Source organism: Musca vetustissima, unplaced genomic scaffold (genome assembly GCF_032173495.1).
Source record: "Musca vetustissima isolate MV318-11 ecotype Yass unplaced genomic scaffold, APGP_CSIRO_Mvet_v1 utg25319, whole genome shotgun sequence".
Classification (NCBI taxonomy): domain Eukaryota; kingdom Metazoa; phylum Arthropoda; class Insecta; order Diptera; family Muscidae; genus Musca; species Musca vetustissima.
The window spans coordinates 29,724-46,151 of NW_026888583.1; the positions used below are offsets into that span (position 1 = coordinate 29,724).

The window sequence follows — 16,428 nt, forward strand, 5'->3', positions numbered from 1 at the left end:
AATGGTCAAAATAGTGTTAAAAAATTATTGTATAACATTTAAACGGACTATCCGATTTTAACAAAACTTTGTACAACCTATTATCTTTTCCAAGAATAGATCAAGTTTGAAGATGGGATCCATTGGTCCACTCCTTCTGATACCTCCCCCACAACATTTATAAATCCAATATTAGGCGAATGGAATGCCCGATTTAAACCAAACAACCTATTACATTTACCAAGCCCAGATCAAGTCTGAAGGTGGAACCCTCTCATCTGGTACATCCTATAAAAAGGGTCAATATTGTATATTCGGTAAACATAAAATCCGAAACATATTTAATTAAACATATACCTTATATAAAACGAATAATAAAACCTTCGCAAACCATAGAACTAGGGTATATATCTGTCGGCAACGCCGACTGACACTTTTTTACATGTTTAATCGAGTTTTAAATTGTGCGGGACTCAACGGAAACACGCATTTTAGGACCTAAAGTTTCTACCTCTATTTGTCACATGACAATCATTTCACGAACACGTTCACAATTTTGGACGACCCTCACGATCTTCGTCTTTGAGCGATCAACGAACACAATTGAATTAATTGGATTGAAAAATGGATTTATTTTTCCCCAACCTTATATCTTGTACGAACGGAGCATCATTAAAGCAAAAGTTGAATAACCTAATATTTTAATCAAGCTTACTTTTAGTGCCCACAAAGCGACAAACATATTGGATTTTTTTTAAGTTTTGGATTTTAATTAATTTAATAAAACGGTGGATTTAGTGCTATTATCGGCTATACAGACCCATAATCTCTGGTAACGTCCTTAAAAACTTTACATTTTTTTAAAAACGTATGCATTTTAAAAGTACATGACACTGTTATGGTCCAATGATCGCTTAATATTTACGGGATCAAATAAACCAAAAAGTATATTTTTTAAATGGTCGGTCTAGAAGCCAAAATTATGAGTGTATAGTACATGGACAAATTTGAATCTTGCCAATCTTGTAAAACATAATTTCAAACAGATGGTAGTATAAAAAACGAGCGTACAAATACCGCGAAAACTTGCCTTAAAAAAGGCTCGGAATATAGGTCTAATGAAAGTTGGAGTTCAGTGTTAGTTGTGTAGTGCATCATGGTCGGTCCCGATAATACTGTTCCGCTCACTGCTTTTAATTATAATTTTTAAATAATTAATTTGAATCCTATAAAAAATGACATAATCTCATGTACCTCTATTCTTATTTTTTCTCTTTACATGTTACTTCACGCTGATTCCTTGGAAACTACTTGCCCTTCTCGAAAAACCAACACTGCAATTCAACAACATCATCTCTAACCTAACTCAAATAATAACACAAATAAAAAAACATCAAAAAATTGCCTGTCTGTTGCTGATGGTTTCCTCATGCTCGTGTTCTGCGTTTTTTCATCACCAATTTCCCGGAACACAAAATACTACCACACACATATTTACACACAACTATAAACTAACTATGCAAAATTATTTGCCAAAAAAAAATCTATACCTCACACAAAATAAATATTCAACGATCTGTCTGTTGCCTTGTTCCGCCACTGTGTGTTTGTTTGTCCCGTGGCATTGCGAACATCCAAATACCACCTCTACTCTTCTGGAATATCGTTGGTGATGCTGCTTCAATTGGGTTTTTATATTATAATGTCAAACAAAACCCAAACAAAAAATATGGAAAATATGCAAAATATTGCTTTGAAAATGTATTCATCTTTACATCTGGTTTGCTGGTGTTGTTGGGTGCGATATATTGGACACTGGCACTGACTCTGACACTGTTATTGGCATTTTTGTGTATTTGCGTTTTTTCTCGTCCTCTTGTCATTTTCTACAATGTCCTTTTTGGCATGGCTGGTAATTTGATTTTATGTCCACTTGAAAATGCACAAAACTATATAAATCGATGGAAAATACAACAACTACAACAAATCATAACAAAAAAAATAAAAACAAAAACCTATAACAGATGTGAATCAAAGCGGTGAAATTGACATTAAGGATTTCGAATTGGCCATTGAGGTAAGTTTTTTGTCATTTCAATGTTTTTATTTGCATTTGGATTTATCACTCAATCATGTGAATGTCGTCTTGATTTTTTTTTTTTTATTGTTTGGTATTTTATATTTCTCATTTAATGGAGTTGGAATGTAAATATGCGTTTTTGTTTTAAATTGAATGTTGAAAAAAATGTATAAGTGTTTCCAACAAGAGGTGTTATTTTTAATAATTCGAAATTAGCTTCATATGACACCTAATAATATTAAAAATGTCGAACTTTCGGTGCGAAAACGATCGTAATCAAAGAGCGGTGAAGCACCTCAAACGGTGGCCAAAACAGGTCTAACGACCAGAAAGGTTCTGCTATGCATTCGATGGGACAGGAAGGGGATTATTTATTATGATTTGCTTACATATAGCCAAACGCTAAATTCTGATCTCTACTGTCAACAACTGGACCGTTTGAACAAAGCAATTGACCAGACACGACCACAATTGGCCAACAGGAGAGGTGTCGAGTTCCACTAGGACAACACATCTACAGTAACTCGCCAGAAACTTCGGGTGTTTGCTTGGGAAGTTGTAATGCGTCCGCCATACAGTCCGGACTTGGCACCAAGCCATTATCATCTTTTTCTTGGATTGCAAATAGAGAGCAGGACTTCTATGAGATAGACATTATGCAGTTACCTTTAAAACAATCGGACATTCCGAAGCATTTTGAATAAAATCCTATAGTACATATTTGTATTTATGGATTTATTTTTCCCCAACCAAATATTACGATTGCAATCAATGGATGGAATCGCATACCCCACATTCGCCTTATATTAAATTTACAAGTTTTGAAAATGTTGACCTTTTTGTGCACAAGAAAAGGTGCAGCGAAGGTTCCCATCTTTGGACAAGACTGATAATAGCACTACAAATTGAACGGAGGTAACAGAAGAAGTGAACCGATTCTTCTTATCTTGGAACTTGGAAGATATATTACGATGTGCAAAGTTTAGATCGTCTTGGTTACTCCCTTCTAGATTTATGACACGCAAAAGCAAGACAGACATATCTGTAAATGGACTCTAAATTGTCTGAAACAGATTTCGCCCAAAGAAACATGAGGTCTAAAAATGAATTGGAGGAAAATCCGAGCCGTTGGGACAAGTCAAAAAATAAAAGTCACCTCACGTGCATGTCGCTCAAGAAAAAATAGAAAATATTGCTGAAAATCAAAATGTTGAAGAAAACCCACTCCTCATGGTTATTTGGATAGAGCATTCCATTATCTTTATTACTCCATAGTTTGTATAAAGTCTTGGATCCTAAGGCTTGTAGAGTTTAGAAAACACAAAAACTCAAGCAGACCCAGTTTTTTTTAAAAAATGTCGCCCATTTGCTGATATGATCCTTGAAAATTACGCGGAATTCCATCGAAAGAAAAATATTTTGACCACAATAAGATTAAATTGTCTTTTCTGGTGTTCTGAACATCCAAACACCCATCTGGCATTATATATTTATTATATCCTGACCAGAGTTTGCACTAAACCGGGTCAGACGCTTTGTTAAAGCATGAACCTCCGCTTTTAGGTTTTAGGGTTTTCAATGAAAACTCCTATTTGCGACTTTGCGGCTAGCTGGGAGCCATCTGTATAACAACAGTTACCAGGAGGCATATTTTCAAGTGTTCCGCTATCCCATGAGTCCTGTCTGGTATCATAGTTTCACTTGTTGTGACTACTCTTATATCAGGTAATCGGTCTGACTACCGACTATCAAAACTACCTGTACTATATGATGGTGCGATCTATTGTGTCCGGTGTCAAACCACTCGTTCATAGCTTTATGTCTTAAAGCTCCGACTGCAGCTTCGTATTTTATTTGGATGTCAATAGGATGTATATACAATATAGTCTCCCAAGCTCCAGATGGTGTTGTCCTCATTGTTGTTGTCCCCTGGAGTTTCTGTACAACATACCAACATGTGTGACTACTTGAGGATCGTTGAAGTCAATTGGACCCAAACTTTATTCGAAACCAAGTTCGATCAACAAATATGATGAATGGCGCTCTCGAGAGTGATGATTTATTATCATCGATATAAGATGATGGCGCTACGTGCCACACCAGCTAGGAAAACTAAAAATTTAACGGGAAGAAGGTTGTTGTGCCCCCAACGATTTTAAGCCGTACGTGAGATAGAGGCATCCTTAGGACTTCCTTTTATAAGATCCTGTCAGCTTACGTATCATGGATCCATGCACATGAGCCTGAAACAAAACACACATCAACCGAATGGATCTTCGAAGACGAGTCGGATTCAACGAAAGTTGTTCGTGAAGGAAGCACTTCAAATAATAAGTTCGTCACATTTTCGGCAAAACTGATTCTGTGGCGATTGGCTCACCTTATGATGGTCTATTCTGAGTGGGAAATGACAATTTGGTTGGTCTAAAATTTTCGCTTTGGAACCTCCCGTCCCCAAAAAAGTAGACACCACGATATGTGCCAACTATAGACGAATAAGTCTCTTTCCTATCGCATATAACGTACTATCGAGCGTGCTGTGAGAACGACTGAAGCCAATCGTCAATGTCATTATTGGACCATACCAACGCGGCTTCTGACCTGGCAAATTCACCATTGACCAGATTTTCACTGTACGCTAAATCCTGAAAAAGACCCACGAAAAACACATCGGCACATTCCTCTTATTTGTCGACTTTAAAGCCGCATTCGACAGCCCTATCCGTCCAGAGGTGTTTAAAGCCAGGAATGCCGAATCCTGCAAAATGAATACGAATAAGCCGGATAACCTTAACTGACACAATATCGCCATCTAAAGTCGGAAAGGTCCTCTCGGAGCTCTTTAATACCAAACGAGAATTCAGATATGATGACAGTTTCTCGTGTGATCTTTTTGACATCCTTCTGGAAATAACCATACGAGAGGCAAAAGTGAACAGAAATGGCACTCTGTACACCAAACAACGCATGCCTACGCCGATGACATCGACATTACGGGTCGAACATAAATGAAGAGCAGACTAACCTGATGGTATCAACGCGCAAGACGTCCAGTAGACTTAGACTGACTGTGGAACTTGAGCAACAGTTTCGAAGTAGTCAAAGATTCTATATACCTTGATCCCGCCATAAATAAAACTGATGCCACTTTTGAAATTAAGAGAAGGATAGTGTTGGCCAATAGATGCTACTATGGTCCATTTTACTCGGACATCGGCATTGTCAGACATATTGGCTAGGTCATGTTGTGAGAATGGATGAAGATGCCCCATTATTCGTGGAAGAAACACATTGGTAAAACTGGGCATGTGACGACTGTTCTCCGCACATCTAGAAAATTGATATTCGGTCACAGAAATTCCGCTGAGCTCGTATATAGGGTCCCCCCAGTTCTTCTATAATTACTTATTTAAATGTCCAATACTCCTTTGGGTTCCTCTTGCCCATAATACGCCCTTCAGTTTACCATCATAGGCTCTCGTTAAATGTCTATAAAGAAATCCTTCACATTCCTTTGAAAATGTCCCTTAAGCTAGTCTATAAAATGATCTCTTAAGCTCGTCTATAGAAATTCCCTTCAGCTGCCATTATTTTGCATATGAAAGACTCTCTGGTTCACAGACTCGCCTATAAAAGATTGAACTCGGCTCAATTTCGAGGCAAATTCGACGACCTATAGCCTTGCATTGAGACCCAATGGTCAACAAGCAGAAGAACTCAAGCTAATCAATCATCAGCAATGTCATTTCTGAATGAAAATTATACACTTCGTGTTGTTGTGAATATTTCTCTACCTCAAAGTGTGACTGTTCAGTACAGTTTTTGGTCCGACAAGGTAATTGGAAGTGGTAATCAGAATTTGTCATGGATAGTGATTTAACATATTGGCCCTTCTTCCTTTGGATTAAAACTAAAATCTACTCCAAAAACCCACTCGAGGACATGGGTCAGCCACTTTGCGATTTGGGTATGCAAAATGTAATGAAAAGGATCAAGATCCCATCATTTTCTCAGACACTATTTTCTGTATATACCAACATTGTACACCTCTATTTAAAAAACCCTGTTTATCGACCTCCACTTCCTAAATAACCAGAATATTCAAATATATCATTCCTCACATGCTCGTGTCACATGCAAATATGTCGGAACCCATGGTTAATAATTTTAAGCGTACTTTTACAATTCCTACTCCTCACATATATTTTACACATTTCTAATTTTTGGCATATTTTTTAACAACTATTTTTTGTTCTCTTCTTCTTCCTCTCATCCTTTACATGATGCCTGTGTGTGTGTTTCCCCGTTGGTATTAATCAAACCTATCACCTGCCATGAATGGACGAATGAATGTATAGCGTGTTTGCCAACTACGTGGCTGGGCTAAGGACACACCAAAGAATAAGGAAATCCACACTGTCATGTTGGAAATTTGGGAAGGTCTACGCTCAAAGGCTGACAAGGACAATGATGGTCAGGTAGGTACCCAGCGTAGTTTTTTTGTTTGTTTTTATTTTCACAACTAAGCAACAACAACCGATGGTGAATAAACAACAGCAGCATCAGCTGTAAAAAGGGAAAAACGACAACAACAATATAAACCACCTTACATCTCCAATGACAGGTGGAGAAAGAAATTCAATGATGCAGTTGTAGACAGGAAGTTGGATAACCATCAACTCACTCACTCATTCATTCAATGTCAACTGTTGAATAAGCAAACAGAAGCAGAAGAAGAAAATCGAGGAGGACATTTCACCTTGTTATTTTCTATTTCTTCTAAGCCAACTAAGGGGCGTTGCGTAAAAAACAAGGTTCGCCTTCTTCTCCGCAAAGAAGGAAATTTTCAAAACACACACCAAAAACAAATAATTTCCGTTGTGCTTGACATCCGGTTACACTACATCAAGGAGTAGGATGGAAAAATTCCCAAGAAGAAAATATGTATGAAAATGTCTTCAATTGTCAAGAGGAAAATAAATTTTGGCCTTCAAAAAAGTCAACAAAAGACATTCCGACATACTCATACACATATACTTTAACACTCGCTCCTGTGTATGTTCCGAAAATCAACTTCTGTAGTAATATTTTTGTATGTCCCTGTATGCCTTTATTTTATTATGCAAAATAGCACATTTTTTTAAGCACATGTCCAGCTCGGCAAAACAAAATGTGTTTTCCATGACCGCCATGGTTATTCCATTGAGGTTTATGGTATTCTTTTTTGTTTTGAATTGTTTGGGCATAACTGGCTGGCCTTTTTCAAACAATGGCTCAATTGTCTATGGTTTGCGTTTTTTCTGAGGTTTTCATTTTTTATGCTCCACTCCATTTTTTTTCGTTTCGTTTGCTGAACAATAAAGAAGACATCACATAAACTGTAATAGTTTATTTTCTGTATGCCTCCGGTTCATGTATAATTTTTTTCGGGATCTTCATATTTTTATAATTTTTTAAAAGTTTAACAGTGGTTAGAACATTTTTTTAGATTAAGAAAATATAGTTTTTGAAGGGAAATATGAGACATCTATGAACTTCCGATCAGCCCACAAGAACATAAAATGTGTGAATCATATTTTGAAGCAAAGGAAAAATTTTACAACAAAAATGTTATACAAAAGTTGAGGGGACCATGTAATCAGGAAATCACGTTGAAAGGGAATATAGTTGATTCAATAGACCTGTTATTGAAAAATTATCCTAACACATTATAAACTTCGAGTCAATTTGTTAATAATCTACATATTGATTTTAAAAGAAAAATAATTTACTTATACGCCTCAAAAATGTTATACACAAAAGTATGAGGGATCAAATTCATTAAAAGCCATTCATTATGCCATTGTTGGCAGGAGAAAATAAAATACAGAATGGAATATTTGGATAGAACCCAGAACATGCCAAAAACATCGAAGTTTCTATATAGCTTCGATGAACTTATGTTAAACATGTTCTGTGATCATAATGTTTATCCACCAAGGTCCTGAAATGTCAAATTACAACCAGTGCTAAAATATAGTCACTACAACATAAGTGAAAATGTATACTGGAAACTATGACTAGAACTATCAAAATATTTTTAAAGGGGCTAGATCTCTATATGGGGCAGCCCAAAAATCTTCCGATATTTTTAATTGTCGTAGAAAGATTTTCCAATTCCAGTGGCCACTGGAGCGACCAGAAAGATGAAACTAAACTTGTAAGTCAATTTTATCCTCTAAATATTAACGATAGGTCTTTGGCCAGAACCTACCTTCGTGATTATGGGTACATAACTGCGGTCTGTGCTTGGATTACAGGTTAAAATAGACAAATTATAGTGGTCACATTATAATAGACAAATTATAATCATAAAAAATATAGGTGTTATTCTGGCCACCTTTGTAAATTCCGTGTCATAACTGCGATTAATCTCTTCTAGTTTAGTATGATTATTGATGGGCCTAGAACAAATATATTGAGATGCTACAAACTCTTGGGTCCAAACATATCACTTCCTTAACAAACAAAAACAAATAGCGTGAAGTTAGCTAATATCGAACTCCATATACGGCCAACCATAGGTACAAGTCAATCTTTATATGATCAAAAATGTTCGTCCTATTCGATAGGAAACACTTAGGCTCATAGAAAGATAAAAGAGTACATCCCCAAAAATTATTACACCCTCAACCTTATGGCTAATAAAGGTATATACACTTTGATACCGCAAAAACTGAGCCATCGAAATATTTGTTTTAGCCCCTATGTTCCTTTAGACTAAATCCGTTTCACACAATTTGGAGTCAATTTACAAATGTCCGTCCGCACGATAACTCTCGAAGGTAGTAACCGACTTCATCTAAACTTTACTTACTTAGATGACTTGTGACAGAACATTTGTTCCATAAGCCGAGCATAAAAAAAGATTTTCAGGCGCGTCGGTCTTGTGCACAGCTCTTCCAATTTGAAAGACCATGCTCCGAAATGTTGTCTTCCTCTTGATCTTTCCATCGAATTCATGGCCATCCCCTTCTACGTGAACCATCTGTTGGGTCGCTTTTATATGCCTTTTGAGCTGGGGCATCTTCATCCATTCTCTCAACATGACCTATCCAACGTAGTCGCTGCAGCTCGATACGACAGACTATGTCGATGTCCGTATATCTATGAATGGTAAAGCTCGTAGTTCATTCAGCGCCTATATACACCGTCGCCGCAGATCGGCCCGTAGATCTTTCGGAGAATTTTCCTCTCAAAAACGCCAAGAGCTGCTCATCCGCTTGCGCAAGTACCCATAATTCAGATCCATATAAAAGCACGGGTAGTATCAGCGTCTTGTAAAGAATGAGTTTGGTCTTATTTCTAAACTGCTTACTTGGACCATAATGTTATTTACGAAGGTACCGATGTATATAAAATCGTTGACTATCTCGAAGCTGTAGTTTTCAAGTTTCACGGTTGGTCTAAGTTTACTGGACCTCTTGTGCGTTGATACCATCAGCTTGGTCTTCTTTCCATTTACTATCAGGCCCACTTTGGCAGACTCCTTCTCAATTTCTTCAAAGATTGCTGTTACCGCTCACAATGTTCGACCCATTATGTCGATGTCATCTGTGTAGGTGACTAACACGTGTGGTTTGGTGTACATTTCAGTTTACATTTTCTTCTCGTATGACCTTTTGCAGCAGAATGTTAAAAATGGTCACACGACAAACGGTCACCTTGTCTGAATCCTCTTTCGGTATTGAAGGGCTCCGAGAGCTTCTTTCCGACTTTAACTGTTGTTGGCTTGTGCCAGTTAAAGTTATCCTGCATAGCTGTATTAATTTTGCAGGAATGCCGAACGTAGACATGGCTTTAAACACTGAACGGATATGGCTGTTGAATGCAGCTTTGTAGTCGACGACGAATAGGTGGAATGTGTCGTTGTGTTTTTCGTGGGTCTTTTCCAAGATTTGGCGCAGTGTGAAAATCTTTTCTAAAGTGGATTTTTCAGGTCTGAAGCCCCATTGGTATATATGCGATGGGAAGGAGACTTATTCCTCTATAGTTGGCACATATCGTCTTGTCTCCTTTTTTGTGCACGGGACACAGGATGCTGAGGTTCCAATTATTGGGCATGCATTTCTCTAGCCAAATTGTACTAATCAGCTGGTGCATTCTCCTTACCAGCATCTAACCACAGGTCTTGAACACTCCTGCTGCTTTTTTATTCTTCAGCCGATGTACCTCCCCCACAAAATGTTCAAAATCTCGCTGATTATCGCTGATTATCCGGTTGTGGTTTTCGGTTTGTTTTTAAATTAACATACCCCAGAAAAAAAATCTATATAGGTCCATGTTCTGACACAGCTCCCATCTAAAGATATTGTCATATGTTAGGTATGTTTTGAAGTCCTATCGGAATTCCCTAACCTAAGTTCATTTAATTCGGTATTTCGTTTTCTCAGATGATTAAAAACCTTTTTCGAAGACAAAATACAGAGAAAATACAAGTTTTTGATTTAGATACTTAGAATCTCAGACCTTACCGCGGTTACAAATTTTCAATTTTTATACCCTACACAACTATGTTGTCAGGGTATTATAGCTTTGTGCAGTCCCAAAAGTTTGTAACGCCGCGAAATATTGGTCCTAGACCCACCTTTAAGTATGTGGTTTTCGGAACTAGACATGTGTGTGTCCGTCTGTCCATTATAATTTGTATACACGATACAGGCCACAGTTATGGACCAATCGTCACGAAATTTTGCATGTAGGATGGGTTCTGGCTAATGAAGACCCCTATTGTTTTTGGTAAAGATCGGTTAATATTTAGGGGATGAAATGGACCAAATACTAAATTTTTGTCGGTTTTTCTGGTCGCTCCAGAGGCCGCAATTATGGTCAATATTTAGCGGGTCAAATGGACCCTGACTTTTGTGTGAAAAATGACAATATTTGTATTCTATAGCGTATATATTTGTCCCTGATGGACATAGATCCGAGAAGTTGATTTTATATCCAAGAGGAGTGGTTGACCTTTAAATTAATACCAATTATATTGTTGTATGTGCTCAGATGTGGGAGTTACATCCAACTATTTACAGGTATCTACGTATACGTATATTATTTAGTAACCCATTACCATACTGGAGGGCGGAAATATAGCGCTGATCGCTTTGAAATGTTCCATGAGGTTCCAGTTATGGTCAAAGACAACGCCTATAATTTTCGGTGATGATCAGATAATAATTTTGGAATGAAGTGGACCGAAAACTTAATTTTTTGTGTTATTTTCGAGTCGATCTATAGGCCACAAATGAAAGCCGAAGGAATCTGGAATCTGGACAATAGCTGTACTTAATACTCGAAATATTCGGAAAATATGTCACTGTGAGGTGCTCTTTACCTCTAATCGGGCAAGAGGGGGAAAATATCACGAAATATTGCACAGGCTCGGAATAAACATCCGCAAAAAATTTGAGTTCCGTGGTAGTTGTGTAGGATATCGTATGGTCGGCCCTGTCCGACTATACTGCTCCGCTCATTGGTTTTTGGATGTAATTTATTTTTATTAGTTCCTGTGAATTTATAATTCCCCTACCTAATATAGGTCGACAATTAATTATTTCTTAAAGTCTGGGTCCCAAAAATATCGATAATCGTAATAAGTATTCTCTCAAAAATGTTGTTATCGCTACATAAAATGTACATATTTAATTTCCCAATCCTAAAATCCGATCAAATATGTCAGCATAAATATGCACATAATACCATATTGAAGTTTGATTTGACATTCTATATCTACCAGTTCAAGATGTCCCTAATCGCAACAATGTGTTACTCTATTTTATTGCATAAAGCCCAAAATGCCCCCTTTTATACCCATGGCAAAAATAAAGAAAAACTGTTATGAAGTTTCATTTCTTTAATATTTTGGGCATTCATAAAGTGAGAGCAGTCAACCACACACTTATTTCAACCGACACAGCCATACAAAATGCATTCATTGTGTTCTATTGAGGAAATAATCGAGTGAGAAAAAAAAAGAATTTCAAACATTCATTCTAACACACAGACATACATACACGTACACTGCAAACCATAAATGACACAACAATGAATATTTTTCATTTGATTTGTATTATTGTGTAGCTCTTCTTCTTTCCTATTTGGTCTGTCTACTTCTTCTTATTCTTCCGTTTTGAGTTCTGCACACAATTTAGTTTATTATTGTAAAATAGAGGAGGAAAGTAAAAAAAATCTATAAAAAAATATAGTGAATACAATGTATTTTTTTTTTGATCAGTTTTTCAAATTGTTTGTAAAAATGTGTGTAGAATAGATTTAGCAGCATTACAAATTATAATACAAAAAAGAAGAGTAGTTTGAATGTATTTGATTGTGAGCAATTGGGTGTGTGTGTTGTGTGTGTGCGAATGTATGTGTGTCTGTGCAGCGACAAATTATTGCAACTGAGATTTGAATGCAAATGAGCAGAGAGACAACAATAAATTAAGCCATTCATAGAAATGTATAGAATTGGTTTTTATTATTGTTGTTGTTATTGCCATTGTTGTATTACCCAAGAGATTTAAGTTAAATTTTAGTTGTTTGGGTTTTTTGTGTTTCTTCTTCAATTGTAATTAGTCCATTTGTGGTTTTAGGGGTCATGCTACACGACGACAAATATTACTAGAACATTTTCAATTAAATCACAATTGTTCGAAAGAGACATTAAAATTACGTTTTTTTACGTAGGATGGAAAGAATTAGGATGAGGTATTTGCTATAAAAATATCATAAATGGGGTCAGGGATGGGACAGCATAGAAGATATTTTTCAAAGAGGTCTTATTTGGTATTGAAAACATTTTTTTTCTTTTTTAGTATAAGTTATCATATTAGATGAAAAACAATGATATAATAATAGACAATATTAGACACAGGGTCACTCACTTAAAGGGTCATAGGCGGGCTACTGCATATATTTCAAGCCTACTGAAGAAAATGGGAATATTTATTATTTAACAAGTAAAATGTTATTGAGTTCAACGGCACCGAAATTTGTATAACCAGTAACATTAGGCGGCTTTAATAACTCATAAAATCGATCGGAATTTTTTGAATGGTGCATATGTCATGGTCAATTTTTGGTAGGAAATTTTGATTCCCAATAAGAACTCAAAATATCAAATTACAGTCAGTTCGATTGAAAAAATACCCAAAATATTGAATATTCGGGAGTTTTACCAACATCTAAATTCAATATTTTAAAGTTTTGTTAGGGAGAATCCAATATTCTGTGGACTCATGTTGATAATTTTGAGTAGGAAGATGTGCTACCCGGGGAGAAATCTAAATACCAAATTACAGTCCAATCGGTTGGGGGCTTACCATTACATGGACCGATATATCCCATGTCCTAATGCAAAATCTCTATCTTCAACATAGCGAGCTTTATCGTGACAGACAGACGTGAATGCTTTTGGACTAATACTGAAATTCTCCAGGTTAAACCAATTGTCGAAGCACATTTCAACTCCAATTGAGACATATCCAAAACATGGATGTTTAAGGCTTCTGTGCATGAATATCGTTGGTCACGCACTTTTTATTGATGTGCGGAAATAAAATGTTGTCGGGTCATGACGGATAAACCCTTGAATTCCCTGTTTTGATTAGATATGTTTGAGAGGCTCGCATTATAATGGTTCACAATGATTCGTCTTCTCTTGTACGTTTTTCATACTACACCACAGACTTCAGGCCTACCAAATTGTGGTGTACCACTCAGAATTAACCATCCTAATCTGCTCGAGCGGAACAGCCGCCACACGAAAATGTTTGCTGAAGAATCAGGTGACCATATACATCTTCCACTACCAATTGACTTTCAAGTGGAACTGTCACCACTAGAGTTGGGTCATTTCGGAACGAACTAGTTCAAAGAAACTATTCCCCAAAAGGAACGATCTGTACTATATCCTGTTCGGCAGGCAACATATAGAGTTGACTTGGACAGAAATATATCTTTCGTATCCTTTTCATGAAATCTGGCACATATAAATCGCAGAATGACTGTTCTATGTCATCCATCGATATGTCAACGATAAACTTACGAATTCTATGTTAGAGCTCATTAATTGGCGATGGGCTGTTGGCGAAGACTTTATCTTATCTTTCTCATGGTCCCCAAGAAGTGATCGCAAGGTGTTTAGCCACAAATGACCAATTATGATCACCACTTCACGAAATATCCTGAAAAACTTCCAGAACCCCAGCCCAACCCCAAAAAGAGCACCAAACCGTTACACCTTCAGGCTGGATAGACTTCTCAACAGTAACTCTTGATTTTTCCGCGCCCTCAGATGTGAACATTTTGCTGTTGAGTCACAACTGGCCAATTATGATCATCTCTTCGAGATATACCACGATCCGAAAAATGCACGTATATTTCCAAAAAAAAACAAAAAAAAAACGTCGAACAAAAAAAAAACAACAACAGCAATATATAGACTCCATGGACACTTGAAGACCCGAATGATGTTATATAAAGGTCCTACGACCCGTTTATATTCCATAAGCATTAAAATCCTTTTAGACCATCTATGTCACTACATGACCTTTGGATCTGATGTGGATGATAGAAGACCTCTAAGGACACTGGAAGATCCCTAGGTCTTATCTTGATAATACACCTCTGATATTTTTATGGACACTAAAAGACATCTAGGTCTTCTATAGGCAGGTCTTAAAAAATAGAAGTTCCGTTGGTTTTTTATGGGATGTAGAGCTATGTTGATTTTTTAGCTAATCAGAAGATTTGTAGTTCTTCCACTAAACGATATCTAGGTTTTTGAAGAACTCTAGAAGACTTTTTGGTATTCTAGAGAACTTCCAGTGACCTATAGACATTAGGAGTTTTCTTTGGAGTAGAGAATACTTTTACATCTTCTTTGGAGACTAGAAAACCTTTAGGTCTTCTTCGGCCATTAAGAGATTTCTAAGTTTTCTTTGTCCACTAGAAGGCCTCTAGGTCTTTCTTAACTTCTAGAATACAACTATATTATCTGTGTCTCTAAAAGACATCTATTATGATCATATCTTCGAAAAGTACCACGATCCCGAAAAATGTACGTATATTTTCAAGAAAAAAACCGCCCTTGGAAAAAAAAGAAACAACAACAAACCGTCACACCTTGGAGACTGGACTTCTCAACAGTAAATCGTGATTTTTTCCGATCACTGACGTTGTTGCTGAGGTGAATATGGGTCCATAAGTCCAGAAAATTGTTGATTGATTTAACCGGGACATTTTCAAGGATATCAAGGAGCCAATCAGCAAAGTCAGCATTGAGGTTGGAGAAGCTTCTCGACCTCCAAATGTGACACTTCTGTTTGTTTACGCCACAGTCACCGAGGTGAAAAAGGGGCCACATTAGCCGCGATGATTTGTCGTTTGGATTCCAAATGGTCTTTATGCATTTTAATAATCCAAACACAAATACATAACGTTATCGACAATCATCCGGCTAGAGTTATTGTGTTAGCAGAATAATGTTCAGTCTTAAGACCCATGTCTTTATTCGAAATAAAGTGTAAACATTTTTATGGAATATCCAATTCCAAAGAATGAGGAGAAAATAGACCTGGGCTTCCTTCAAAACTTTGGTCTAAGGCATCACTATTCTCAGTTTTTATTGCATGAAATGTACGGGTTTCATTATTCACATCACTAACGTGTACCAACAGATCGAATATTTCCACCATTTCTCACGAGGACTCAAAAGTGCTTTAGGTTTTCGAAATGTAACTGCAATATTTCGTATTGAATTTTCAAGATTTTTTTAATGCATGTATCCACAATCAATTTTTAATAATGATGCAGTTCCAGGTTGTCAAATATCAACCAATAACAATTTCAAAAGTGGTAGCTACCCAAATATCGGGTTATTCAAAATAAGACTTCATTTTGAAAAAGCTTTAGAAAAAAATCAAAATTGTCCCCCCTAAAATCACTAAAAAGTTACCCTTTAAATACTCCCCTAAAAGTCTGCTACATTATAAGGACATCAGCCTAATTGTATGCACGCAAAATTGTCAATTTACTGTGAAATTTCACTTAGTTAACATATCGCAGAAATCCTTCCCCCTATCCCTCTTGCAAAACAGTAATTTTCCGCTGCTTTTGGTACCAATGAATCATAACACTCGAATTAGTTTTCAGATAGCTTGGCAAATGATTTAAACTTTCACTAAGCTGCAACAAAAAATTAGGGAGATGAATGCTTTGACAGTAACAATGTTGCTGCACAAAATCCTGCTGTGGTTTCCAAAGGTATTTTCTTTCTCTCCCCTCTGTTCTGTTTAGTGTTTATAACCTTTGACTATAATTACCTGTGA

At 36.7% G+C, this 16,428-nt stretch overlaps 1 protein-coding gene across 1 annotated transcript in view; it reads left to right on the forward strand.

The window, feature by feature from the left end:
* LOC133336418 (calexcitin-2) overlaps positions 1-16,428 on the forward strand; it is a 59,307-nt gene that overhangs the window by 14,686 nt on the left and 28,193 nt on the right. Inside the window, exons 2-3 of the mRNA XM_061544712.1 lie at positions 2,004-2,056; positions 6,418-6,537. Of these exons, the coding sequence (XP_061400696.1) occupies positions 2,004-2,056; positions 6,418-6,537 (173 nt within the window). The remainder of the gene's footprint in view (positions 1-2,003; positions 2,057-6,417; positions 6,538-16,428) is intronic.